The 27,689-nt window shown below is 39.1% G+C and overlaps 1 protein-coding gene across 4 annotated transcripts in view; it reads right to left on the reverse strand.

The window, feature by feature from the left end:
* Positions 1 to 27,689, reverse strand: part of TTK (TTK protein kinase) — a 57,980-nt gene that overhangs the window by 25,123 nt on the left and 5,168 nt on the right. The window contains exons 1-6 of one of the 4 annotated variants that reach the window (XM_050894990.1): positions 21,325 to 21,404; positions 17,625 to 17,794; positions 11,704 to 11,848; positions 11,219 to 11,444; positions 5,982 to 6,088; positions 1,286 to 1,429 (exon numbers count right to left, since the gene is read on the reverse strand). In XM_050894990.1, coding sequence (XP_050750947.1) covers positions 1,286 to 1,429; positions 5,982 to 6,088; positions 11,219 to 11,444; positions 11,704 to 11,848 — 622 coding nt within the window. In that variant the 5' untranslated portion in view covers positions 17,625 to 17,794; positions 21,325 to 21,404. Of the gene's footprint in view, positions 1 to 1,285; positions 1,430 to 5,981; positions 6,089 to 11,218; positions 11,445 to 11,703; positions 11,849 to 17,624; positions 17,795 to 20,546; positions 20,624 to 20,747; positions 20,813 to 21,324; positions 21,405 to 27,689 lie in introns of those variants that run through there. The other 3 variants (XM_050894992.1, XM_050894991.1, XM_050894993.1) reach the window with 3 other exon arrangements.

Raw genomic sequence — 27,689 nt, forward strand, 5'->3', positions numbered from 1 at the left:
AATTCACTTAAAGCCAAGTTCAGTGATTTAGGCCACGTACGTCCCCGAGTGAGATATTTCAAGTCTAGTGTTATTTGCCTTTTAAACTTTTATCTTTAAATAGCTGAATTAATACCTAGCATTTTTCAAACACCTATGTTAAAAGTTCATATAAATGAAAAACTAAATGAGCCTTACTCTTCCCCCAAAGTTCACTGCTTCCTAAATGGCGGACAGGCTTTTGCCATGTATTCTCTCATAGGTACTCCCTTAGCTTTGCAGCAAGTAAAGCCAATAATATCAGATAGAAATTGTACAATCCATGAAGGATATTCCACAGCATATTCTCCTGTGGCACAGTACATCAGCTGTGGCACTTACTATGTCTATATCTGGTTAACAGTAAATAGGACCAAAAATGAACTTTATTAAAAAAACCATAACTGAATATTATTGCAAGCATTGCCAAATGTTTGGGTTTCCACACACACCACTAGTGTTTCACACAAAGGTTGATTCAACAGGAGCCAGCCAAATCGCAAACCACATTCCTGAAGACGTATCCCTAAGGAAATGAAATCAGACTAACTCTGTCCTTACACAAAGCAAAAATATGGAAGTGTTAGACACCACTCTTGGAAGAGTTAGTTACATGCACTTCAGTATTTAAGTCAAACCCCGTTTTTTTCGCAATTCCACTCTAAACAAATTTCTCTCTTGAAAACTTCATGAGGTAACTGTTGCCTTATTGAAGTTAGATACCCAGCAATCAGTATCAGTTATGTTTTATGATATAGCCAGGCACTTCAATTTTATACTAATACATGGGGTTTGTCCATTGGTAAAATAAAGTTGAAATGGATTATTTTTCCTAATTTGACTTCACTGAAATGACTGCCAGAACTTCACCAGCCTGTCACAAGATGCACCTCAAAGTAAGCTATCTGTATAGTTTAGTCTGTATGTTTCAGTTCTAATTCTTCTCTACCACCAGTAGCTCTTATTTCACACTTTCAGCTGTAAGTCTCTATTAGAAAATACAAATGCCTAGTGACAGTCAGAGGAACACCCTCTGCAGAACTAGAGAATCTACCACCCTATGGCTCCTGCAAACTACAGTCACTGCATTGATGATGGAACCAAGTATTGAAGGAATAAAATTGATAATATAGATAAATATGACTGTTTATTAGACAATAGCAGATTATGAGTTCATATCTAGAAGGGACAAACATTAGAAAGATTTTTTCAATCTAGAATTACAACATGCACAAACTCAACCAACATTTTAAGAAATTGAAATTACCTGCTAAGTTCTCCTTCTCCTCATCTGAAAGCAACTGCTTTTTTTGTGAATGAAAGTTTTGTAGAGCTGTTTCCAACATTTCTAGTGGAACAGCAGAGCACTCCACAGCTTTCTGAAGGAGCTGCTTACACTTCTTCACATTTCCTAAGTAGTAAGGAATACAGAGTTAGAAATCAAGGAAATAAAACACAATTACACTGGGACAATTTGGTCTTTTTTTAAAGATTTTTAAAGATTACATTCATGCTGTCTTATATTCACTGCATCATTCTCTGAAGCCATTGTTCATTAGGCACTTCCCTCCTTAGATATCCATTTTAAGGATACTGCCTAGAACTATTTACAAGTGAATCATGTAAGTCAATTTTTCACATGAAGTTGAACACCAAGTCACAAAATATGCTTTATGAACTCACAAAACTGCATTCTCAGTATTTGTTTAGTGTTACAGGAACCATAAGGAAATAACACAAATTCTAAAATGCAGTTTTTTCTGTAGTATCAGCAAGGAAAGACCACCTTTATGGACTTTCATTTAGATCTGACCAGATACAAACTTTATTACATATGCATCGTAAAACATCTTTAATGCACTTAATAGAAATCAAAGTTAAAAGCAGCTGTTGTTAAATCAAACAGAGATTGAAGAGAACTGGGGGGAAGAGGGGGTGTTTTAACAAAACATATTGAAAGCAATCAATTTACATATATAAGCATGTACACATACAGCTATTAAGAAAACCATAAGAGTCCAATAAGGAAAGAAGTGTACTGCAACCAAAATCTTTTCCTTGGTTTAGAGAGCATCAGGGCAAAATGATGCAATGTTTTGTTACAGCTGTTAATGCCCCTGAAGTCCCAAATGTCCTTCTTCCTCAGTTCCAAAGCAGCAAAGTGTAAACCACTTTGTTCTTATAGGTGCCACTACACATATAATTATTTCAGAGCTCCATGATGTCTCCAGCACTCAAAACTCCACTGATAACTGAAGTTAGATAGTGTCACCTGCAGTTCACATGGGGGGGGGGGGGGGGGGGAAGTGGGGTGTATATATTAGGAACTTATGCCTAAGTAACCTATTTTAAGAATATTAAATGGGTGACATTGGACACCGAAGCAAGGAAACGCCAAAATAAGATTGGCTATGACTTCATTTAAATCTATTTTGTGCACATTTGTTATGACTTGTTTTTCAACCATATAATCAAATACTATTTTTCTCCCAAATCCTTAGCAAGTGGATAGGCTTAGTATTTCTTTTTAAGAATCCTTAACCAGCATTCTACCTTTGGCTATATTTAGTAACCACACATTGCTTCAACAAGACCTGCTACTCAAAGCAAAAGTAATCCCTCCTAGTATTATGTGCCTCATTGAATAAGAAACAACATGACACCAAAACACCTATGTGAAAAATTAACTGCTCCATCCCCCTTAACAGATGAGGAACCAAGGCACAACAGTAAAGCCAGAGCTATCTGTGAGTTTCAATCAGTCCACTTCATCACATACAAAAAGCCTGAATAATCCACCTAGGCATAACATTTTATATAGCCAGAAGTAGAGTTTTATTTATGGTCATGAGTTCCGAGCAATTCACAGCAAATCTTGCTTCAAGTACACTACCCAAGGCACACCAAAAGTAAGAGAGAGACAGCTCCTCATCTGACCTATTTAAATGAAGTTGTATTCAGCATTTAAATAAAAACAAAACAGCATGGCATCTTTATTGTGTCACTCCATTTTCAGGTCATGAATATTCGATTTATAAGGAAATCAGTTATCAATTTGCCAACCATAATTTCAGAATTTTGACGAGCTTTAGCTCACAATTTTGCTCAAGATAGGGAAGTGAATGTATAATTAACTTTGTTCTTAATGCAAAGGGAAATACAGATTAATCTAGAAGCAATCGGCAGATGTGCCATAGCACTGCTGAAATCGTCTCACTGAGATGAGGTGGTAACAAAGCCCTACCCTCCTCCTTTTCCTCTGGCCTAAGCTGGACACACTCAGTGAAAAAGTAACAGCACTTTTAAAGTAACAATATACAACTCACACATTACATTAATCCTCTTTGAAGTACCCAGCAGGGACACTATAGCACCATATACATTACCAAATGTCAAACAGACCAGCTGAAGGGTAACGTACAAATCAGAGAGCACACTGGAGATAAAACAAAGCCAATCATAAATAGCTTATTCCTTTGGGATTAAGACTTCATTTTAGGTTGACTATTTGTGTCAAAGTAAGAGAAACTACTGCATGAACACATCCCATAGCTACGGGGTAATTAAATTCACAAGTGATTGTGATAGAAGGATGAATTTAGTCACTGGTAACCAGTAGTAACATTTCTACACTTAAATTATACAATAGGTTTTGTTTATTACACTGATTTGACAATCTTTATTATTGAAGTATTACTGTTTTATTATCTTTTTTAATAAGCATACAGTGCTCACTAAACAAATTATAAAACAGTAGTAAAAAGTAGCTAACGAGCTCAACATCACAAGTTTATATTAAAACAAGACCAGTCAGATAACTGACTCATCTGAAACAGAAGAACTGTGGAATTTCAAGTCACAAATATGCAGATTTTTGTCTTCTCCTCCCCATCCTGTGGAGGAGTCGTATTCAGTATCCTTCCTCCATCAATTATTTTACATGGCATGTATTTCTGAGGGGGATTTCCACAGCCTTTCCTGCTCCATTACAAATAAACTTATTAGTTAAGAAAACCTGGAAAACCTGAGAAGACAAATGAGTATTTACTTGTTGATTTTAATAAAATGGCTCTGCTTCATAGGATACACTTTGAACATCTAAACTGTATCCTAAAGTACAGTTAAAAAAGTACTGGACCGAAAGTCTTATTTTCCACTGGTAGTGGTTTTGTCTATAAGCAACAGAAGTAAACGTAAAGAAGAATATCTGGTAAGAAGTATTCAGAATCCAGAGTGTAGAACAGACAGTTTAATCTCCTTTAATTATTTATTGTAGTTAATTTGGGGGAGAATTTTTCATATGGGGCAGTATACAACAGCTTGCATGATACTGACAAAAACCATGAGAAAAACCACAAAAGCCTCAAAATACGTCCACCAAGGCTTCTTCTTTCAAAGAAGAAAACAGCTTTAATGGAATGTGCTTGTCTTTCTGGATAGGGCAAGCTGTTAAAGGGAGGAGATAAACAGGGTGACATAGATCACTGCTCAAATCACCCATGGAAAGAAGATTTAAAAAGACACGCAAACATATGAGCCTGTGGGTAGGCAGCATAACCCTGCTACCAAGTACCAGGGCCACCTTCCCTACACACAATAGGAAAGAAGTGACATAAGCCCAGTGGACTACTGTCCCAAAGTATTGAAGACCTATTGTTCTAGATAATATTAGAGCATAACTTATATAATCTAGAATAGTCTAGAGGGAGAACTGGAAGAGCAAAACCAAGAAAAAGTCATAAAGAGTTTAATAAGTGAAGGAAAAAGGAAAAAAAAGAACAAGTGATGCAAAGGTAATCATTCATCACCTTCTACCAACAGACCAATGGCCAGCCAGTCTCTAAGCATCTGCTACTGTGGAAAGACTATCCCCCAGGTTTTTTTATTGCTGAGCAGATGCTATATGGCATGGAATATCCCTTTGGTCAATTTGGGTCAGCTGTCCCAGCTGAGTCCCCTGCCAACCTCTTGCCCACCCCCAGCTTTTGGGCAGAGGAGAGGCCAAGCAAGAAACAGAAAACCTTGACACTATGCAAGCACTGTTCAGCAACAGCTAAAACACTGCTGTGTTATAGACACTGTTGTAGTCACAGATCTAAAACACAGCATTATATGTTAAGAAAATTAACCCCACCCAAGTGAGAGCCTGTACACCAAGGAACAGAGTAAAGAAGGGAACCAGAATTTAAGAGACATTATCACTCTCAGATCAGAATGGCTTGCCTAAAACGCTGCTGTATGGCACCATATGACAAAGACTACCATTCTGTTTTGAATACTAACAAAATGCGTGCCCCCCCCTCCCCACTGACTGGAACACAGCATCTATGATATTGTCAAAGTGAGCCCATGGCATTTATGAAGCAACAGAAGATATGAACCATCTCCACTGTCCCAACATGAATGTTCAACAACGGAACAGGAAACACAAGAATCAATTAAAATCCATTTCCTAGCTACTTAAGAACCTGAGTGGCAGAGGGGAAAACTTACTTGGACCAAATTGCACATTTACAGCATATTTTGGTTTAAGAAAAAAACTACACACAAAGAATCTACAGTTGTGTTTGGAAGGATCCAGAATTTCTTCCACAAGCAAGCTGAAAGTATCTAAAGGGAAATTACCACCCAAATTTGAGCATCATTTTTCAACACAGCACGAGCCTTACTCATACCTCCCACTAAGACCTAAGCTTAAAAAAAACAGAAATCACTGCCAATTTTCATCTTGTTTCAAAGTTATTTCTAAAAAGGAAAAAACCCAAGAACTGTGTGCATATTTTCATTAAAAAATGAACACGTTCTCATTAAATTTAAATCAAAAAAGAAGAAAATCTAGATTTTTCTTTTTCTGATTTAATGCCTATCAGTTTCATTGCAAATTGTGTAACAGAGCAGAAGTTTAAAACAACAAAACCTAGAACAACACAGAACAGCAACACCAAACAAGTTTTTCTACACACCTTGTGATAGCTCAAACTGTGCAAAAGCCACATGCACAAAAGCAAATTTCTTGCAGTTCAGTCTGGCCAGATGAAATTGGTCCCGTGCCTCCTCTGGATCTTGAAGACTGTAAAGACAACATATCAATAGTTACACAAGGTGAAGAGCCTGAGTAACAAGGATGAAGTTCCATGTGCTGGGTGATGGCTTTAAATAATTCTGGAAAAGCAATCCATCTACAGCTGAAGTTTTTCCTCTTCCTTAGAGCCATCAGTGAAGTACAAATAAGGCAAGAGTCTTAAAAAGCTAATAATTGAAAGATATCAAGCTGACCCTTTCCAAAAAACCAGAACGTGCTCAAACCTGAAGAAAGATTAAGGACTTATTCTTTATCCCTGCTTATATTATTCCTCAAAGTATGTAAATATTTTCCCTCAGAACACCCACTAACCTGTTCAGAACATCCACCTTTAGCCCTTCCAGGCTACATGCTGACACTATCCAGAGAAAAATCTCCATTCTTCTAGATGCATTCACTCTATACTAAGGAGGTTGCAAGGCAGGAGGACAAGGAGGAGATTGCTTTAGAAACTCCAAGTGTGGAAAAATGTATCGTATTAATCAAGTCAGAAGACATATTGTATACACTATTAGTTATATCCTGCAGCAGAATGGTCAAAGTTTCCAATCCATTACATTAAAGCAATACTGAACTCCAAAATTTTGCTAGAGGTTATGAGCTTTTCTACACTGAAGAGGAGCTGCAACTGCACCCAAACTGACAGATCCTTTAGCAGAGATGTACCAACAGAAACAACTTCCTTCAGTGACCTACATCTATAACACCATACATATAGAAAACTAGGACACAAGAAGAGCATTTATCCAATAGCTACCTCTATCAAGGGTTCTGTGGGAACATTGACTCCTTACAATATGTAGGGAATTCATTCCATTTTCCCCATACTCCTAGGCAACAGTCTTATCAGTTACATTTGGTAGCACAAAGTGGATTTAAGTCCATTTTCTGCAGACACACTGGAAGCAGCAATGACAAACACAGTATATTCACAAGTGTAGAGACTGTGCTACAAAGTCCAGACAAGATAGTTCATATTCAATAGTTTTACTAAATTTTAATCCTAGTTTTACATTCAGCAATAGATTGCTAAGTAGGACAACTGAGATGCTTGCACACAGTACACCAACATTTAAATATTCTGGAGGATCTACAGCTTAAGTAAATACTCGTCACGGTAGCAAAGGCCCACATCTATATCACTGTGAAATAATAAGTTAACATTACATTTCAAAGGACTCCCTCCCCCTTTAATATTTTAAAAAAAGAGCTCTTTTAAAACTTTTATTAGCAAAATCCACAATCAAGAAATAAAGGAATTTTTCCAAAATTCCACCCTGGTTCAACAGGTAAGCAAAGGTAGTACTTAGAAGTGGGTATGGTGAAAAATTTGACAATGACTTAAAATAAGTACAGAAAAATACAACACAAAGCTAAAGAGAACACACTTCCAGTAGAATTCTATGGAATTAAGAATGAGAAAAGTCTCTATCATAGTTTAGGCATGTTACTTGTCTCCAGCAAGTTTAATAAACTCAGCTCTGATCATCCAAAGTAATAGGACAGGCACAGAATAACCCATCTGCAAAGTCAGAGTAACAGAAATTAAGCTGTAACGTGAATTACATTCACTTCCAAAAAGCATGTTAAAATTTAAGTTCCTGAAAGCAGCAACGACTTGGATAACAATATGCAGAACAAGACCTAACGTTAGCAACAGGCATCAAGCGCCACACACTTGGTGGCACTGTGCTACAGCCAGAAGCATTACATGAAAGCAGGCCTGGCATGGTTAATGTGCAATATGGATAATCAATCACAGATGCAGCAGACTGAATAGCTCTGAAACCTTTGCCTGTTTCAGAGTACATTCAAGGGTTCTTCAAATAACCTCAGTATCATAATAGGTCAAAAGGTTTTGGCATAGTCAGACTGTAGCTAGAGAAGATACCAGGACAATACAGGTCCAGTGCCAAGAATGGAATAATCCATCAGAAGAAAACAGCACTGATGCCAATAGACACTAAAATCTCAAGCCATTGTCACTGCTTCTGAAGTTTGTGATGCTCTGACTTGCTTTTCCTGTTAGGTGGAACTTTTGGGAGAACAGTAAACAGAACTGTCATGGTTTAAGCCCAGCCAGTAACTAAGCACCACACAGCCGCTTCCCCCTCCCCACTCCCAGTGGGGTGGGGAGGAGGGGGGGGAAAAAAAAAAAAAAAAAAAAAGGTAAAACTCATGGGTTGAGATAAGAACAGTTTAATAACTAAAGTAAAATAAAATATACTACTAACTACGAATAATAATAATAATAATAATAATATAATGATAGTAATGAAAAGGAATACAACAAAAGAAATAACACCCAAGAAAAGACAAGTGATGCACAATGCAATTGCTCACCATCCACTGACTGATGCCCAAGCAGCGATCCGCGCCTCTGGGCCAACTCCCCCCTGTTTATATACTGGGCATGACATTCCATGGTATGGAATACCCCTTTGGCTAGTTCAGGTCAGCTGCCCTGGCTCTGCTCCCTCCCAGCTTCTTGCACACCTGCTTGCTGGCAGAGCATGGGAAACTGAAAAGGCCTTGGCTTAAGATAAGCACTACTTAGCAACAACATCAGAGTGTTATCAACATTATTCTCACACTAAATCCAAAACACAGCACTGTACCAGCTACTAAGAAGAGTTAACTCTGTTCCAGATGAAACAAGGACAAGAACTCTAATGAAGAGCAACTTTTCTTCTCCCACCAAAGGCAGTATCATCACAGCACCTATGTATCAAAGTGTTACTTTACTTGCAATAGCTAAAAAAAATAAATCAGAAGCACTCTAGGAAGTCATGAGATGAGAGGATTTTCTTTAATAGAAGCTAAAACTGAGCAGAGACAAAATAGATAGTACTAGGCAAACTGACAGCCAGGAACAGTGAAGGCGAGTATGAAACACCAGGGGAATCTCAAACACCAAGAAGATTACAAGTAATGAGTGAACATACCAAACACAAAGGATCTAAATAACTACTCACTGATTAACTTAGCATTAATCTCCAAAAGCTACAGACAAGTAACATTATTGTTGTTTTTAGATCAGATCAGTCAAAAGCAATTTCATGTTCTGGTGTGATTACATGTGTAGTTAATAAGTGTAGTTTCATATAAATAATTGACATTATGTGCCACCCTGAATGAGAAAGCATTAGCTTATAATAAATGATTAAGAACTGGCTAATCTCTGAAAGTAGTTTTCAGATGGAGGACCATCATTTAGGGAGATAACTTAGAGCAAAGTTCCATTAGGACTGACGCTATGTCAGATTTTGGTGGGTACATTTTAAGAGGAGTTTGGGAGTGGGTTGTTCATCCTTTTTTAAAAAAATAATTTTCATTAGCAAGTCAGGAAACATATGACTGATGGTATTTGCCAAGTAAAAATATGAAAAAAAAACAGAAGAGCAGATCTGGACTACCCAGTAAGCTAGGTAGATTCTACAGTAATGCTGGCTACCAAAGCAGAAGGTATTTTAGTATAGCTATAGAGAGTACATTTTATTAGTGAAACAAGACAGAATACTCTCCCAAGAAGGTCCCTAAAGGCTGTAGCAGTGAAGCAACTAGAGACATTTCAGTGGGACACTGCAACTAAAACTGTTAATAATATTCAGGCATTCTAGCATTAACAGGCTACTGACAGTGCCTTCAGTTTTGCTTTCTGCAATACAACACACAGAATACCGAACATTGTTCTAGAATCCATTTAAAGAGTATCCACCTTTAAAACCATGTTTTAAGGATCAAGTGGAAATAGGTCCAAGAGTTTTAAAGTGATTAGGAAAGCAGGAAATAATCTTTCTGAAATTAAACTCCTACTGTATGTAATGAGATAAACAGATGTGACTTGATAATAACATCCAATCACCATTCTGGAAAAGAAATTCCAGAAAGTATGAGCTGGAAGCCTATGTTACACACTTTCTGTTCCGAGAAAAAGCAACTAACCTTTGGACAAGGATGCCATCTCTCAGTATCTTTAAAGACAGGAGGTCTTTCTGGAAGGTATGCTTTACTCCACTTACAGAAAAACACCTTACGTCTTCAAGATACTAAGGATTCACAGCAGGTCATTATTCACTCCTGCTTGTTTCTCAACAGTAGATTCAACAGATTACTTCCATTGTATGTTTTTAGTAAACACTGATGCAGCAAGAGCCATGCAAATGACAGTACAGACAAAGAAGTAGACAATATCATACTGCAAGATCAAGCCACCTGCCAAAAAGCCAAATAGGAGGACACACAAGAAACAGAAAAAGGCTAGCTATATTCACTGGAAGACCTTCTGCTCAACTCTAATTGTTAAGGATTGCTACAATGTTAAACACAGCTCTTCATCAAAATATTTGCTGTAATGATATTTCAAGTGACAAAAGAACTCCTTACAAAAAAATCAAATTATAACCTTGTCCCAACTTATGTCTGAAAACATCTGAACAACCACACTGTTCAAATTTGGACTGAATAAAGCAATAAATGACCACAATCAAAACTAATTTCGTAAGTATGAAGGTATAGAATGATGTTTGAGATATTCCTCCTACCCTAAGGCAGCTAATTTAATGTAGCTGGGATGAGTCTTTCCTAGTAAGGGAGAAAGCAGACTAGACAAGGATAGACCACTATGGTTTGACCAGATGGATCAGATAATAGCAAGTTGTCTACCTCACAGCCAAATCAGTTATAGAAGTCCACAGGGAAATTAATCCTAACTTACAACATACAGTTTAACACATAGATTATAGTTACCCAAAATTGTATCAGATTTCACCCATGCAGCATCTTTTGAGCTTAAGTATAAAGCTGAAAAAAAAGTTCTCATGCTATTTCCCCATGTACCTTACACAAAGAACCCAGAAAAAAGTGTGTGAACATCTCTAAATCAAATAGCTCTGAACAATCATGTTTATTAGCGTATACAAAAACACAAGTACTTTGGAGACAACAGATAAGCTGACTAGCCAAAGATGCTCAGAGTTTCAAGGAGCCGATATGAAAACATCCACACTCGAAATGATAATTTATTGCAGAAACCACTAACAAAACCAAGCTATTTTTATCATCATTCAAATGCAGAATTCTTAATGATGAGTTCTTATATTGAAAATTTATACTTACGCTTTCAACTCAGCAAATCTCACAAGGATGCGAGCATAGCTCTCATCTTGACTATGCTTTTCTGCAGGTAATGCAGTCACTGCTTGACTGTAACGACCAATGAGTCTATTCAGTAGGCTAACATCCAGCTGAGGAATACCCTTTTTCTCTAGCCTAAGCAAAAAACACAGCCAATCTTCTGGATTATTTGTTGTCATCATTATTTGATTCACAGTTCCAGAGTTATCTGACAGAAAAATAACAAAGGAGATTGATTAAAACTTCAAACATGAACAGAAAACACTTTTTATAACCTTTCATGTAAGATGACTAGTGATTTTTTTTAAACAAGGTTAGAACAACACAGTTAACTAAAACAAGGAGAGATTAAATGTATTTTTTGGTCATTAATATTGAAAAAATGCTAGATCTTAAATCCTTTCAGTTAATGGTTCTTTCACTCAGTCTAGGTTAAGATCAGTGGCAACAGAGTAACAAACACATACCTGTTGTATCAGCTGAGATTTTAGTACAGTTAAGCTCATCTGTGATATTGTCTTCATTTCTGTATTTGTTTTTCAAGTCTCTAACTCTATTCATGATTGAAGCAATTTGTGGCAATCCTCTTTCACTTAGGTCCTCCTCCTCCATCTGCAGGCACAAGGTTAAAAACCAGTGAAGTTCCTGAAGAACCCTGTTGTAGCTTACCTTAATTGGAATTACCATGGGAAAGCCTCTCATGTATATTTTGCAGCTTGAGACTCAACCACATTATGTAACATAAATATTCTATTAAGCCTTTGTCAATGTAGTTATACAAGTAAACTTTTTAGCAGAAGCCAACTTAGATGAGCAAAAGGAAACGGTACTTAACCGATACGCCCAAATACTAGTCCATGCTTCACAGTAGTCCTTTCCAATAAGGTCTATCCAGTGTTTGAATAAAATAGGGGGTGGGATATGTTGCCTGAATAGCTATGAGTCTATTGTATTAAATTACATCCTGAATCCAGGACATAGATCTGTTGGAGCGAGTCCAGAGGAGGGCCACAAAGATGATCAGGGGGCTGGAGCACCTTCCCTATGAAGACAGGCTGAGAGAGCTGGGGTTGTTTAGCCTGGAGAAGAAAAGGCTCCGGGGAGACCTTACTGCGGCCTTCCAGTACTTAAAGGGGGCCTACAGGGAAGATGAGGAGGGACTCTATCAGGGAGTGTAGTGACAGGACGAGGAGTAAAGGTTTTAAACTGAAAGAGGGTAGGTTTAGATTAGATATTAAGAAATTCTTCACTATGAGGGTGGTGAGGCACTGGAACAGGTTGCCCAGAGAGGCTGTGGATGTCCCATCATTGGAAGTGTTCAAGGCGAGGTTGGATGGGGCTTTGAGCAACCTGGTCTAGTGGAAGGTGTCCCTGTCCATGGCAGGGGGGGCTGGAACTAGATGATCTTGAAGGTCCCTTCCAACCCAAACCATTCTATGATTAGGATGGCTAAGAGGCAGTCCTCCTCCTAGCCATACACTCCTGCCACTTCTCTTGAATAAACAGCAATGGAACAAGCATTAGTCAGACTTCACAGTGACCTGGCTCAGGGACAAATCCCAAAAGAAAACTACATAAAAAAGGGGGAGAGCTTTTATCTTTTTGATGTTTTTCCTGCTCTCTCAACTGTGTCACCATATGGACAAGAAAAAGGAAAGGCAAGAAGGAGAGACTTTCATTTGATGACACTTGTAAGGCTGGGTTAGACTACCTTAGGTGTGTCACCCCACACACACACCTCCCTTAAACATAAACATTTTTCATATGGAAAGAAAACTTGATACTATAAACTTGAAGTTTTAACAATATTTATTTTTTCCATCACAGGTATAACTTACAGTAGAAATAAGTTTCAAGACATAGGAGATACTTATAACCCATCCATCTTTTAGCATTACTTCCTCTCTGTAATGGGCATACTTTTTATTTAACATAATACATGTATAGTGAGACAGTGAGATGTGCTCTGAAAAATATCACTTTATTCTTGTTATGCTTCAATTTTAACATTATCCTTCTCCAAAGCAGCACTTAATTGAAATGTGGTGCACTTATTTATACCACTGAGATTCTAAATCAAATATTCTGAAATAGTTCCCTGTCCTAGCTGTCATTAACCTTTGCTGTTGCAAAATTTTACCACCTAGACATCTATCCAAAAGGATTCATTCTAAGAGATCAAAGACAAACCACTGAATAGAGATGAAACAGTATGGGATATGTAACAAATTACTATACTACATTGCTTGTACTAAATAATATTCAACTTTCATATTAATTCCTGGCTAGAATGTCTGCTTTATTAAGGAATAAAATCCAACACCAAAATGTAATTTGAGGCTTACAAAAGTAAATATTAGGAACATTAAGATAAAACTATGTATGTTTAACCTTTCTATAGTCTCTCTGTTCAAGAAGAGCAAACTCTTGTGCCTATTTCCAAAGAACAAGCCACATCACTTTTTTCAAAGATGTGATAGCATCACTGATGTGGGTGACAGCTTACCAACAAAAAAAGATAAACAGTTTTCTTTACCGAGAGGTACACTATACAAACCTCTCTCTGTATGCCTACATTTGACTCTAATACCTTGCAAATTCATTCACTATAATTCAGTCTGAAAACTAAATTATAAAGCTTCATTACAACGAACATTGTGTTGGAGAAGTGTGAACAAAATTGGCTGGAAGTGGGCAAAGTCATAGATAAATATCTAACTCCAAACCTCTGCACTCATGGTTAGCAGTGAAGACAGGGAAATATTAGAAAATTACCACTGCTTTTATATATAAACTAAACCAAACAATGAATAATTCTGGGTAAGCCCTAGCAGAATTAAGGCTGTGATGAGACAGAGATGAACTATGCATCTCTGCCTGAAAAGAGTTCAGGAGAAATAAATTATATGAGTAAGAAAACAAACATATACCTTAAAAGATACACTATGCATCTACAGCATTTTGCACAGTTTGTGGCAGTAAGAGGACCCAGGGATCTTCTCACCACAAGGAGAGATAGTCACGATCTTGCAAGTTTAATAGACATGTAGAAGTGTGAAAAAATATTATGGGTGAAAAGGAAAGTCCAGCAGAGATAGGGTTCTTTCTAAAGAGCAAGCTAACTAGGTAAGGGCTTACAAGTTCCTACCTAAGTAGGAATCGGGGCAGAGTGCACACAGGTTTGTTAGAGTGCATTGAAAGAGAAGAAAGAATGTAGGGAAAAATGTAAAAACAAAGTTAAGGTAAACGTGACTATCACCAAACTTGGTATTTTGGAAAAGTTATAAGGGGTTTTTAAGTCTTTTATAACAGTAGCTTAGCTATCAAATGCTATATGTAAGTGTTTGCAATCATTTATTAAGCTGGTAATTTAAATCTAGGTTTGCAGTTGATAACATGTCTAAATAAATGTTAAGTGTTATGCCCCTCACCCTCAAGTCTCAATTAATATAGCATAGCACAGTGGTACTCAAGACTGATATGTTGACTAAGGGTGTAACTTTCAGATCAACACAGACTAGCAAAGACACAGCAAGTTAAACTATAATGAAATTATAATTGTCCAACACTTCATTAGAAAACTTAAGAGCTCCACCAATCAATAAATGCTGAAAACCACTGCTATAGTAAAATCTCTGTTGGGGATACACAGAAGGCTTGGAGTTTTTTCCAGCAGAGCTAGTGAAAGAACACACACATACAGTCAGCAATTTCAACAGATGCAGCACAGGCAAGCGATGGTGAGAAAAATGGCATTTTCTTCGTCTTATTTGATACTTTCACTTTTCAGCCACCTTCCCAGCTCACATCTCCTTCCCATCACAATAATCTATTCATATTCTAAAAACCATTAACACAAGTTTCCATATTCCTTACTGAATATGCACATCTGGCAATCTATTAGAGATGTGGTTACTTCCTACATTATGTAGCCAAATCTATACACCAAAAGCAAACAAACTTCTATATCCTCTGTTTAGCACAAGCTTATCCCATCCTGATGATCCTCTTCATCCAGGAGATTCCCCTACTGCTTTAACAAGTGGTACATGCCCCATATACAGCAAGTAGTCAAAGTTCAGACTACAAGAAAAGCCAGGGGCTCAAGTTCTAACAGCTCCAGGACAAAAAGCTTCACAGAAAGAGAGGTCCTCGCTGCCTTTATCTCCCACAAAATGAGTCTTCTCTTCCTCTTCGCAGCCCCTGTTCCTCCACAGGAGTTGCTATAGGCAATTCACAAAAAGACCTAAAACCAGAAGTGTTCTGCATGTATGTATCCCTAAAGCCAACACAAGCTACGATCCCGTTACCATCCTTCTTTTATTCTGCCTAAAAGTTCAGCACAGAATGTTAATCTAAGCTCCTTGCCACAGGTTACAGCAATTAGTTTTCACAGTGGGTAAGCAGAAAGGAATTCACATGCTCCTTTGTTCAAAGGGGTATTGCCAAAGACAAGTGACACCTATTTTTAAGTTTCTAAAAGGATACAGATTTAGAAGTTTAAAGACTTTTTTTAATGAACTTATGCCAAATCCTCAATGCTATATCAGTTTATTATCAACTGAATGAATACATGGATATAGCTGAGAGATAAGAAACTAGGCAATCTGAACAGAGCAATAGTACTAAAATAAACTGAAGAAAAATTGATGATTTCTTTTTTTTGCCTACAACAAAAATCTTCTACATTTTCACGAAACACACTGATCACAGCTTTTCCCACATTAATCAATGTTCCATGATTCTAATGAACAGGAGAATTTTATTATTAAAAACTGTGGTGAATTAAGTGCATATCCAGGGGATCTGACTTCCCAATTACTGTGAAGTTGGGCCCAGAAACAGGGAGGGTAATGCACTCTGGACAGATTAAATAGGTTCAAAGAAAGACTAAGTTTACTTTTACAGTGAATTGTTGGCCTTTGTTCCTTTTGTACTCAGGTATAACAAGTCAATGAAAAGTTGCTGGAAGGCCCAGAGAGATTAGATCTATTTTAGATGAATTATTGATACAGATGTAGTTGAATGGGATAAAGTAAGTTCATCCACTTCTCATTCCACTATCTAAAAAACAAACCTGGAACCACTCAGGAAGTCTCACAATTAATTTTTAGAGCATTAGTCATCGCAAGTTTGCATTTCTTTAAAAGCAGCAGACTCCCAGCTTTCCCCAAGCAGAGACCATAAACCAGAAAGCTTTACATGTTTACAGAGCTTGCTCATACAGCAGAAGTAGGCATATTTCAAGTTCTTCCTGTACTAGAAATGGCCCCCCAAGAATATTAAGTCTGCTCTTGTCTATATAGAAGTGTTGTTTTAGTATGTTCAAAACAGTTTTTTGGTGTAAACTCCAAGATTTAGTCTGGCAAAAGCACCATCTACATTACCACTATCAAAAGGTCTTAGCATCACTTTAACAGCTCTTGGAGTCTGGTGAGATGTTCAAGACATGACTTTATAGTATCTTTGCATAAAAGCAAAAAAAGCACTAAGTTCTGAAAATGGTTCATTCCTTCCTTCACAAAATGAAATATTTTCAGCAGTCTAAGAAAATTAGAAGCAAGCATCCCCAAATATAGCTGTAAGCAAGACCTATAAAGAAAAAAAACCCCTATGAAAGCCAGAGACAGCATGCTAAATCAGTGCTATCTGAAATAGAATTTTTGTTTCACTGAGCTGAGACTAAAAAAACCGAAGAACCCTCCCCTCATTTTTCTTCAAAATAGTACACTGAGTAAATTCTAATTTCAGTGCTCATTTGGAATTTCCTTTAATATCTGTTTCTCCCTAAAGAGCATAGAGAAAAATCAACTTAGGCTGTTCTGAGACTGGCTCTGTAAACTGTCCCATCTTTTGGGGATCACCTTGCTAAAAACTACATAGGTGATTACTGTAGCACATGAAGAGTCTTTGCCATTCTAAAGATGATACTTATTTACTTCATAGGGAAAAAAACATTTATCTCTTCATATGGAAGATTTTGGTACATATTGCAGTTTTGCCTTTTATAAATACAATAGAAGGGGCTACAGGAACTCAGATACTCAAAATCTTCTCTTTATGGGTAAGAATGTCCTTAAAGATCTGTCCTTGAACTGTACCCATTTCCTCAATGTATGGATGAAGTCAGCTTCTCCAAAACCTGAAGCACCAAGAAGATCAAAAACAATTTACCTCATGCTTAGTAATACCGCGATTTCTCATTACAACTGTAATTGCTAACAACTTCCAGATGGATTTTATTTTTAAAACACAGTATTTATATTTTCCTCACCAATGTAAAAGGTTAATTATTCTTTTTGCAGTGATAGCTTGCCAAATGTAGTAGAAAAAAATCATTTTCCGCATAAATTTGATCTTAACTCTTATCAATATGCTTCAAACTTACATTTCTGATGTGCTGCTTAACTCCTCAAGGTGTACTATATGGAGAAAACCTCTCCTGAAGAATGGATATGCCTTGTCAAAAAGGTAACGTGGATGAGGGTCAGACTATCTCAGATGATCTCAAGAATCCAGCAAAGGCAAGAAACGTAGCTCTCCATCCTGAAGACGTTCCTGTGTATCAAAAATGGAACAGTTAGACATTGAAAAGTAAACGAACATCAGTATACTCTGTAAGCTTGCCTAATCTTCATGACACCCCAGAAATATAGTTTTCATTAAATCAATAAAACTATTCCTAGTTAGTAACAAAAACAGAAAAAACCCTCAAAGATTACTTTTGGACTGAGGGCAAGCACTTCCAAATGTGTCAGCTTGTTACGACATTTACAGATAAAAATACACTAAGGGCATATTCACCCATGTATTGTCATGATTTGCAAGTGATCTTTCTACTCAAGCCAAAATTCAACTGTAAGCAACTATTCAGAGCCTCATTTTGGCTTAATCTGCTGCATGATTACTTTTAAAGAAAGCATTTGCCATGAATTCCTGTGTGAAGTGCATTGAAAATCTGACAAGACAGCAAAGACCTAAAATAGCAACATGCTGTTATATATGCACTCAATAGGAACTGAGCTTCTAACTGCAACAGCTACATGGCAGCACATCTGAACTTTAGAAATCCATACAGGAAAGGAGGTTAGGGACATGGAACCAAGGAACAGGATCTGTATGCGCAGATCAGGAAGATCTAGAACTACCTCTAAAAAAAGGGTAGTAGTTAAAGTAACTTCAACCCCTCATACAGACCCACTAAATAAGGAGCCAAGGGAGACTAAAGAGCAGTATATGTTGTAAATGCATGAAGTGGCAGTACAGGCTAGCCATAGGATTTCATGTGTAACACATCCAAAAATATTTATTGATAATAAAGAGAAATAATAGCATCCAGTCTTGAAATACTGGATTTGCTGTGTTACACTATTTTTTCAGCTTCTGAACTGAGCCAGATGCAGTTTTTCCTCAAATGCAAACTTTGAAAAAGTATGAAAACACTTTAATTATTGAACAAAAAGGTACACTCTTCCTATCCCTAGGATCTACTGATATTTTGCATCTGTCTATCCAAGGAGGTGTAGAAGGCAGCAAAAATTTTAAGCAAGTACCCAAGAGCTTGTCCAGCTTTTTTCCAAGTGAATTGATCAGCCTAGTAAAAGAGATTAATGTTATCCTATTGCCTATATTTTCCATATACCCCCTATTACCTATATTTTCCTTATACCTCCACACCATTGTGGCTGCACTGTTATCTTAAATATTTGTTTAGCTCTGTTCCTGTGGCCTGATTAAAGCATCTACTAATGTCAAGAGACTATATGTTGAAGAACTTTGAGTTAAGTCCTCTACTCTGTGTACAAGAGGTAAAATGCCACCTATCCCTTTAAATCAGGAACTTTACCCACGCATACATTTTCTGACACTTTTTCCTCCTTTCCCCCCCCAAATATTTAAGCTATCCTTCCCTTCCTATGCAGGAAGATCACACACAAACAAGAGGGGAAAACTAACTGTAGCTGCCGCCTTCTACAGTATTTGCATTATTCTGTTCATATATTCAGTTCATTAATAGCACTCACCATTTAAGCAAAGACACATACACTTGCATGTAGTACAGAAAATGCTGTCAGTTACAGGCAGTAGAACTATCTCCAAGTGCAGTTATGTCAACATTGCTTAAACACACTACAGTACTACCAAAGACCCTTCCTGAGCATTAGGATCTATTACATGGACATTTCAGTGTTTAAAAGTTCCTGCCCTCAGGATCTTGCTGCCTTGGTTCAAGGCAAGTAAGAATGGAAACATGCGATAACAACACACAACCATCTCCAGAAACACATGGCATTATGTGTCATTCATCCAGTTATCAATTAATGTTGTGTAGATACTACAGGAGAAGCTAGTTTTTATTACTGCTGTGAAGGAACAGATACTAGTTTTCACACTGCTGAGTTTCTTTAAAACCCATGGGAAGTCATGAAAGCAGAAGACCTCCTCATTAAGAGATACAAACTTCCAAATTAAAGTCTAAAGAGCAAATTGCAATGGTAGGAATAGGAAGGAAATCCTGCAACTTTTGCTTACTCCAGACAGACGTTAAAAGAGTGGTTACTAGAAAGAGTCAAGCTAAATTCTTCCATAAGCAGTCATCAAAATCTGAATTCAGGTGAGTGGCAAAGCCCTCTAAATCCTCTCCAACTTCAGCTCCCTTCATACTTCATATGACATCCTGATTACAAGACTGGGTTACAAGACTATTAATTAGCTTTCTAACTAGACAGACTTGATAACTCACTTCTAAACTGTTCCCTACTGCAGCCACTAGTAGAAGTCTCTCCTTTATCCAGCCACTATTTCCCAAAATACATGGAAACGCAGTGTTTTTGAAGCCTCTACCCAGGCTTTAGAAAAACTATACATGTGCGTAATCTTTGCTTGGTTTTGTTTACAAGTCCTAAAGCCTAAATCAGGATTTTCTTAAAGGGAAGCAAAAATGCCCAACATCCCCCCAAAAAAAATCATAATTTTAAAAAATTAGCAACATTAACTATGAAAACAAATAGGAAAAATAGAAATTCTAGTGTTAGCCACAAAAAAAGATAAGACTCAAAAATACAAAATAGGGCTAATCAGAAAGAGGCTCAACAGCAGAGAAGCAAGTGAGCTACTGTAGCATAAACAAACCGGAGGCTGTATGGCAGGTAAGAGGTACCAAGAGGCAGCGGAGAACAGAGCAGCACACAAAACCACTCAGACACAATTTTAAGTTCTGAAGGCTTAAAGATATAGCCAAGCAGTAACGAGGGACTTAAAGCAGTTTTAATTTAGGGTATCCTTTCAGGAATAGCTATTGCTTTATCACCTGCACTAGCCAGAGCTGAATGGGCACGCATTCCAAGATTCTTCTCTCCTTTTCCCTCTCCTTGCCCACATGCACCTTCCTGTTTCCAAAACAATTTGCATAAATTAATACCAAGCACAGCTCTGCTTCATATCTATTTCTAGAAAGCGCGACTCCTCAGCCTAAGTGAAGATAACTTGCACAATGGATTCATCTCCTCACCCAAGTATATCTTCTTGTATGTTGCCAAGTCTGCGACCAGCTGTATTATCCAGAACTTCTTTTTCGTTTCATTTCATAATATACTAAACTGAAATAAGGAAAAAAAAAAACCGCCAACCTCTCGAAACCCTTCATAAAATTCAGGTTAAAAAAAAAGAAATTATGAAAAGAGGACGGCAGTGAGAAAAGGCAGTGAGGGAGACGAGGAGAGAGAGACCAGGTTTCCTCACTCGCAGGGGCGGCAGCCCACCGGAGCCGCAGGCCCCCCGTTCTCCGCCGAGCGCCCCGCCGCAGCCCCCCCCACAGGGCCGGGGCAGCCGAGGCGCCCGCCCCACGCGCTGCCGTTCCCCGCAGGCGTGCGCCGGGGCGCGGGGCAGCGCTGGCCTCCCGGCCGCGGCGGGGAGCGGAGGGCGGGGCCAGCGGGAGGCGAGCCCCGCGGGCACCGCGGCCAACAGGCGGCCCCGGGGCGCGCGGGCTCCGCCGCCAACGCCGCTCATCAGCCCCACCACCAGACGCCCACCTCCGCTACCCCCGCTCCCGCCCCGCCTGCCCCCCGGGCCGGCCCGGCCGCACTCACCCTCGCCGCCGCCGCCGCCTGCTGCTGCTGCTCTTCGGGGCCAGGCCGAGGCTCTGGCCGAGCAAGTGCGCGCGCCGCCTTCGGTTTGAATATCACCGACGCCCAAAGAGCCCGCTTCCCATTGGCCAGAAGGGCTCACGGGGCGGGGGAGGGAGCGAGCGCTGATTGGCCGGAGGAGGGAAAAACAGCGGAGCCCGCCAGCCTATTGGAGGGGAGTCGTGGTAGCAGCGCTATCCATAACAGTCGGGGCTCCTTCCCACCCGCCAGCGCGTCGTGGGGGCGCGCGATGCTCGCGCCGCGCCCTGCTGCCCCGGATCGGGAGGGGGGCTTGTGCGCAGGCGCGCTGTGGAGGGCTCGGAGGTGGGGCCGTTAGCCGCCCCAACCGCTGAAGGGGCGGTGGGTCTCCCGTACTCGTGTCCGGCTCGGTAGCCGCTTTTCCCCTCAGAGCTGAGAGGAGGGAGAGGGTCGCCGCCCTGCTCTGCAGGGCGAAGACAGCGCCTCGCTGTCCGGCTGGAGTGACAGGAGCGCGGGAAGGGCTTCCCTCAGCGGCGGTGGCGGGTTTTTCCCGACGGGCTGGCTCGCCGCCGGCCTGTTTTCCCTGACGGTTTTTGCGGAGCGGGGAGGGGAAGCTCCCGCCAGAGCCCTGGTCAGGGCCGGCCGAAGCAGCGGCTCCCCGCCGCCCGGGGCGCTGGCATGGCTCCAGTCCTTATTCCAGATTCCCACAGGGAGGGAAAGGGAAGTGTGAGCTGACAGGTTCAGTTCTTGATTACAAAGTGCAGAGCACAGAAACGAGATAATGCGATCTTACTTAAAATATATCTGAAAATATTTTCTTGTTTAAGCGATAACTGGTTATTTTTTGAAGCTTCATTTAGCTGTAACAGCATAGCGGGACTGTGTGTCCTGACCAGCTCTTTAAGATTATGTCTTTCCCCTTCCTTTTTCTCAAGACAGATTCTTCATAAGCTGATCCCATATCTGCAGTATGCCTAAGGCTGCTAAAAGCAGCTCTTTCTCTGAGCTGTCCCTGTCTTCTTGGAGTTGCATTATAGTAATGCAAATACATTTGAACAGTTCAGCCTCTCGGTTTACATTCTGGCTGTATGTATTAATTCCTGTGTTCTTCATAGTGGTATGGTTCTTCTGATGCTTATCATTTTTTCAAGATTATTAACACACTATAAAAAACAGTGAGATGTATATATATGCCTTATTAATTTGATATGTTACTAATAATTAGCTTTTCATAGATGCCATACATCATGTATTAATAATACTATACCTGAACTGGTCTTTCATTGAAATTGATCTTACTTATCTTTATTCATCTAGAATTTATCTCGTCTAATCTAGTGATATTAGCTCACTCTACAGTCAAGGTAGAGAGGCATTTCAAGAGAGAAATTAAGTCCAAACACCTATTTTAGAATATAATGGATGATCCCATGGAGGTGCCTGTGTTTCTCTATTAAGTATAGAGAAATTCTAACTTTCAGCTAAGATTAAGTGAGATGATGTTTTTTCTACATTGCCTTACTCCTTGCATATACATGTTTTTGGTGGGTTTGATGGTTTTGTTGTGTTGAAGCTCTCATGTTCCACCAGGATCCAAATCTAGTGAAAATGTAAAGAGGCAGCACAAGTTGTATGAATCTGCTCTGCATCTGTTTTCACTTGAGGGACATAGACATAGATTATTTTATTAGCAGGAGTTTTGATGGGGTCAAAGGAGAAGGAAGTTGTATTGTTCTAGTGAGTGAATAATGCTTCAAGGAGTTGTCATTTAATTTCTGTAGCTGTGACGAGAAATCGGGATACCATATAGAATCCTGGCAAAACCAAAATGAATGGGAGAAAGAATACAGGGTAGACCTCTGAAAAAAACGGCAGAGAGAAAAGGGTCAGAGAAAGAAAGGCTGTAATACTCGAGAAAAAAATAAAGGAGCCTTCATTTAGTATTCTTCAACAAAACATAAAATATGTGTGGTGTTTGGATTGTTGGTAGAACGATCATTTATTTGCTTATAAATGTTTATGCTTGTTATTTTATTCATTATGAAGTCATAGATATATAGGGAATTTAAGAAGTATACCAACTGAAGTCTCCACCTAAACGTGATTCCAGTTTGAATGACAGAAGTGACGTGTGAATCGCAAAAACAAAGACTAGATTGGGGTGACAAACAAAAGCAGAGCGAGGTCAGTCTTTTGTAGTAAGTTACCATCAGGGGAATCCTGTTTCATTATTTTAAATACCTCATCATATGGTCAGATTTTGTATCAGTTTGGATAATGGTATTGCAGATCTGAATGTAGCAAAAGTACAGGCGAGTCATGAAGGATTTTTCAAATGTTGCTAAAATCTTCATACCACACTGGTGTTTTCTGCAAATGGATATAAGAGAAAGGCCTTCCTCTTCTAGTTGAAAATTTGGCAGTCACTAAAACCCATCCTCTCGGCTTGGTATTTGAGGTTTAATGTCTCTGGTACGAAGGGTTGATCTAAAAGAAAAGAGATGGTAGCTTGTTGGTTACAACTAGGGACAGACATTCAGTGTAGCTGATTTGGTGGAAAGTGCATTTGGAGAAAGCTCTGTGGAGTATTTCATGGATGCCATTTACTGAGCGTATCTGGAGTGTTCCTGACGGCTGATGCATTGCTACAACCTATAGATGTCCACAAGAAGAAGCAAACAAACATTCTAGATGGCAGAGTCACCTCAACAACTGAGAAGTTGTTCTGAAAATAAGTGGGTAATTAACAAACTATTAAGATTTTCGGCAGCAAGAATTATCACCAGATGTCTAGTATTCCCACTCCTCCTAGGTGTTATGTTTCCATGACATACTACTTGTTTGTCGCTACTGATTACTTTGAGATTTATGTGTAATTTTTTTGGTTTTTAATGAAAAGAAATAGAGAACAATAGTTACTTATATCAGTGGATCTGGTCCCATGGTGTTTCTTCATTTACAGATCTGATGTATGCTTTGTGACTGGACTTCGAAAATAACTTTTTTCCGATATTGATGGACACATTCAATCACTAAAATAATGAGAACCATTGTACCTGGGCTTCTTTGTGTTGTCTGATACCATGTTTTGCTGAAAGTCTGTAAAATGCAGAGGTGCACACACACAAAATACTGATTTAGGAACTGGCTAATCAACAGATCCCAAAAAGAGAGTGTCAGTAAGAAGTGTTCAAGCTGTTCATTTCCGAAGGATGCCTCAGGGATTGGCTCTAACCATGGTGTATTTTGAGTATTATATTGGTGATATAAAATGGCTGCCGATAAACTTGATACAAAGATGGTGTAAAGGCTGCAGGCAAATGATTGGGCTGTTGACTAGGTCCTGGCCTGAGGTTAAGCTGACTGAGGGGACATGGAAGTCTAGAGAACATGGTGAAAAATTGCTGAACATAACATTGTGAGAAGCTGATGAAAGCTACAGATCACACTGTGAGAGGTGGCTGGATCTCACATGTGGTTATGGGGGAGTTTTGTGAGGAATAGACAAACTTCACAGGTATTTGAAGTGGAACGTTTTGAAAAGGGCATCTTTTGTAGAGTATGATTGTACAACACCAGGAGCACCTACGTAACCACATCAGGAATACCACCACCACATAAGTATGAGATCACTTCGGTAATGGTGCCAGCCCTACCAGATTTGAATATAGCTTTATCAAAACTGGGACCAATGGAGAAAAAGGAATTAGAGGCAGGTTCCGTATTTGGGAGGAGACTGGGACAGAGAAAGGGAGGCGCAAGGGCAGCGAAAAAGAGCTGAGAAATGGGAAAAGAGGTGATAAGCTCTGGAAAGAAATGTATACATTTTCTTGCTTTTCACAGGCTAAGGCTTGTAGTACTATATGTTATGTTTAGCATAACTTGCTCTGATCATTAGTAGAGCTACTACGTGAAAATTTCTAAACTGTGCTAAGAAGAGATCAGGCTGGATAATTCAATGGTCCTTTCCACCTTGAACTCCATGAATCCACAAGACTCAGGGGAGACATATCTGTTGTGTTCAAGAATTCATCAGCATTCTTTATCTCTTGGAAAGTATGGGTCTCATCTTACACAGTTTCTTTCAGTCAGATTTGTTTCTTCACAGCATCTGCTTCCTGGGGAATCGGAGAAATAATTTCTCATGAATCTTCTTACCCCTTGTATAAATCTATGTTTCTTATTCTCCCACTTTCTGTTCTTTTTCTTTCATTGTTCTTCTCTTTCTGCTTTGCTGCTTAAGGAATACTGGTCTCAAATAATATTCAAAATCTATCAAACAAGAGTTGCTTAATCTGGATATAAACCTCGGCTATTTGCCAAAAAACAGCTAGCAGTTGCACAAGAGAGTGCTATGGAGAAGGTAGGGTTAATTATACTTCTCTTATAATGACAACACATCTTTACTCATGTGGTGGTGCAATGTCTGATTGTTCATTATTACAATTTGAGATAATTGCTAGCATTAAGCTTTTGACTACTATTGAAAAAAATCAAAACGGGAGGGTAGGGTTGATTTTACCTCCTCTGAGCTATCTGAAAGGTAGATAGCCAGACAAAGCTAGTGATTCATGTTCCCTTTGCAGCCAGTGCAGGGGAGACTGTCTACCCCTACGTCCTTTCAGACCGCAGATGAGGTGAGGGACTCTCTGGAGGTGTCTTTCTTCCCCTCAGCTGACTGTTGAGGGAGTGTCTGCAGCTATCTTAGCCTAAATGCTTAACTTGTACTCAATTAAATGAGGTAAAGTGAATTCTTTCTAAACTGCTTCCTTCCACAAGCAATACCATTTCTCCTCATCCTGTCCTCTGCTATATCTCCTAACCTAATTTGTTACTAGCTCCCTGCCTTCGTGGATATACTTTTTCACTGGACAATCTGTATTTTGTTTTTAAGTTAAAAACTGAATGGCTTTAATTCAGCTGATCGCCCACTTTCCAGATTTTAACTTACTCCCCTTGGAAGTAACAAGGCAGCCTGTATATCTCAATAATGAATTGCCACACAGTCCAAACATCCATTTTCATCTTGTCAGTGCCTTTTCATTTTCAGATGCTTTTCTGTGCATCGCCATCTCATCAGAATACCTTGAAAATGTCTGAGAATTTTGTTTTCAGCACCTATATAAGACTGAGAAGTATTATTCACATCTTATGTTGGAAAACTAAGGCATGGGAAAGTGAGTGGCATACCGTAAGTCATACAGGATGCCCAAAACAGATCTAGGGATCAAAGCCAGAGATCCCAATAACAATTCCAGCACATTAAGAACTTTCTCATTTGAGGATTTCTTTGGCACTCAATAGCTGCACTAATCTTTGAGGAAAAGTGTATTATTATATATGCTCACTTCAAACGGTGATAATTGTAGACCTATTATAGTGTCAGCCTCTACAGATTGGCACCGAGTACAACAAACAGTAGGTGATTGCTCACCTGCATTCTGGATAATTAGTAATCTGCCATGGATGACTTTTCAACTGGAGTTCTCCTGTGTTTTGTTCTGTTACCTGGCCAGTACAATGTATGTATGAGGCCACACAGGAAATCTGAGATGATATGAGAGTTGTAGTACTTTCAGTAGGAGGATAATACCCAGCTGTACATATCGATTTCATCAGATCCAGCTGGTGCTGTTCAGCAGCTTACTTCATATATGGCCAAACGGAGTTACAGATTTATGTGGGCTGGAAATAACTAGAAAAGAACAGAGTTGAGAAATCATGTGAACAGTCTGTTGTGCAGGTTCACAACTTCGGGTCATGCTGGATGCATAGGTTCTGTTGGATGTCCATGTAAAAAGAACAGAAGAAAACATATGTTTTATATATATATATCTGTTGAAAATTTCCTTTCGAGTGTCCATCTTATAGCAGCTAAGCATGGTAGAGTTGCCATGTTTACTGCAGTACATTTTATATAAGTGCATTCTTGAATATTTCTAAAAATGTCAGATAATATATATTAACTGCAATAAAACCTGTCAAGCTTGTTACACTGGCTGCTCATCAGTTCCTTAGTGAAATTTTGAATCTGAGTTTTGACCTGTAAAACTGCAGATAATACCGACTACTACTTCTGTGATGAAAGCTTTGGCAGAAATGGTCAGTTAAGGGCAATTAGTCAGATAGCTGCAAGCCACAACCTTTCTGCCCACATTCTGGTCCAGTTGGACCCGGACGGGGTGCAGTTCAGAAAGGACACAATTGTACTGGGATGGTCCTGTGAAACCTGCCTGAGAAGCAGCACAGGCTAGTTTGTCCATAGTTTTCCTCTGTACAGTCCTTAGACTGCATGTGGTTTCTGCGTGACTAGCTTAAGCTTGGCCAGAGCAACTTGAATCTATTTTCAC

This window comes from Gymnogyps californianus, chromosome 3 (genome assembly GCF_018139145.2).
Source record: "Gymnogyps californianus isolate 813 chromosome 3, ASM1813914v2, whole genome shotgun sequence".
NCBI lineage: Eukaryota > Metazoa > Chordata > Aves > Accipitriformes > Cathartidae > Gymnogyps > Gymnogyps californianus.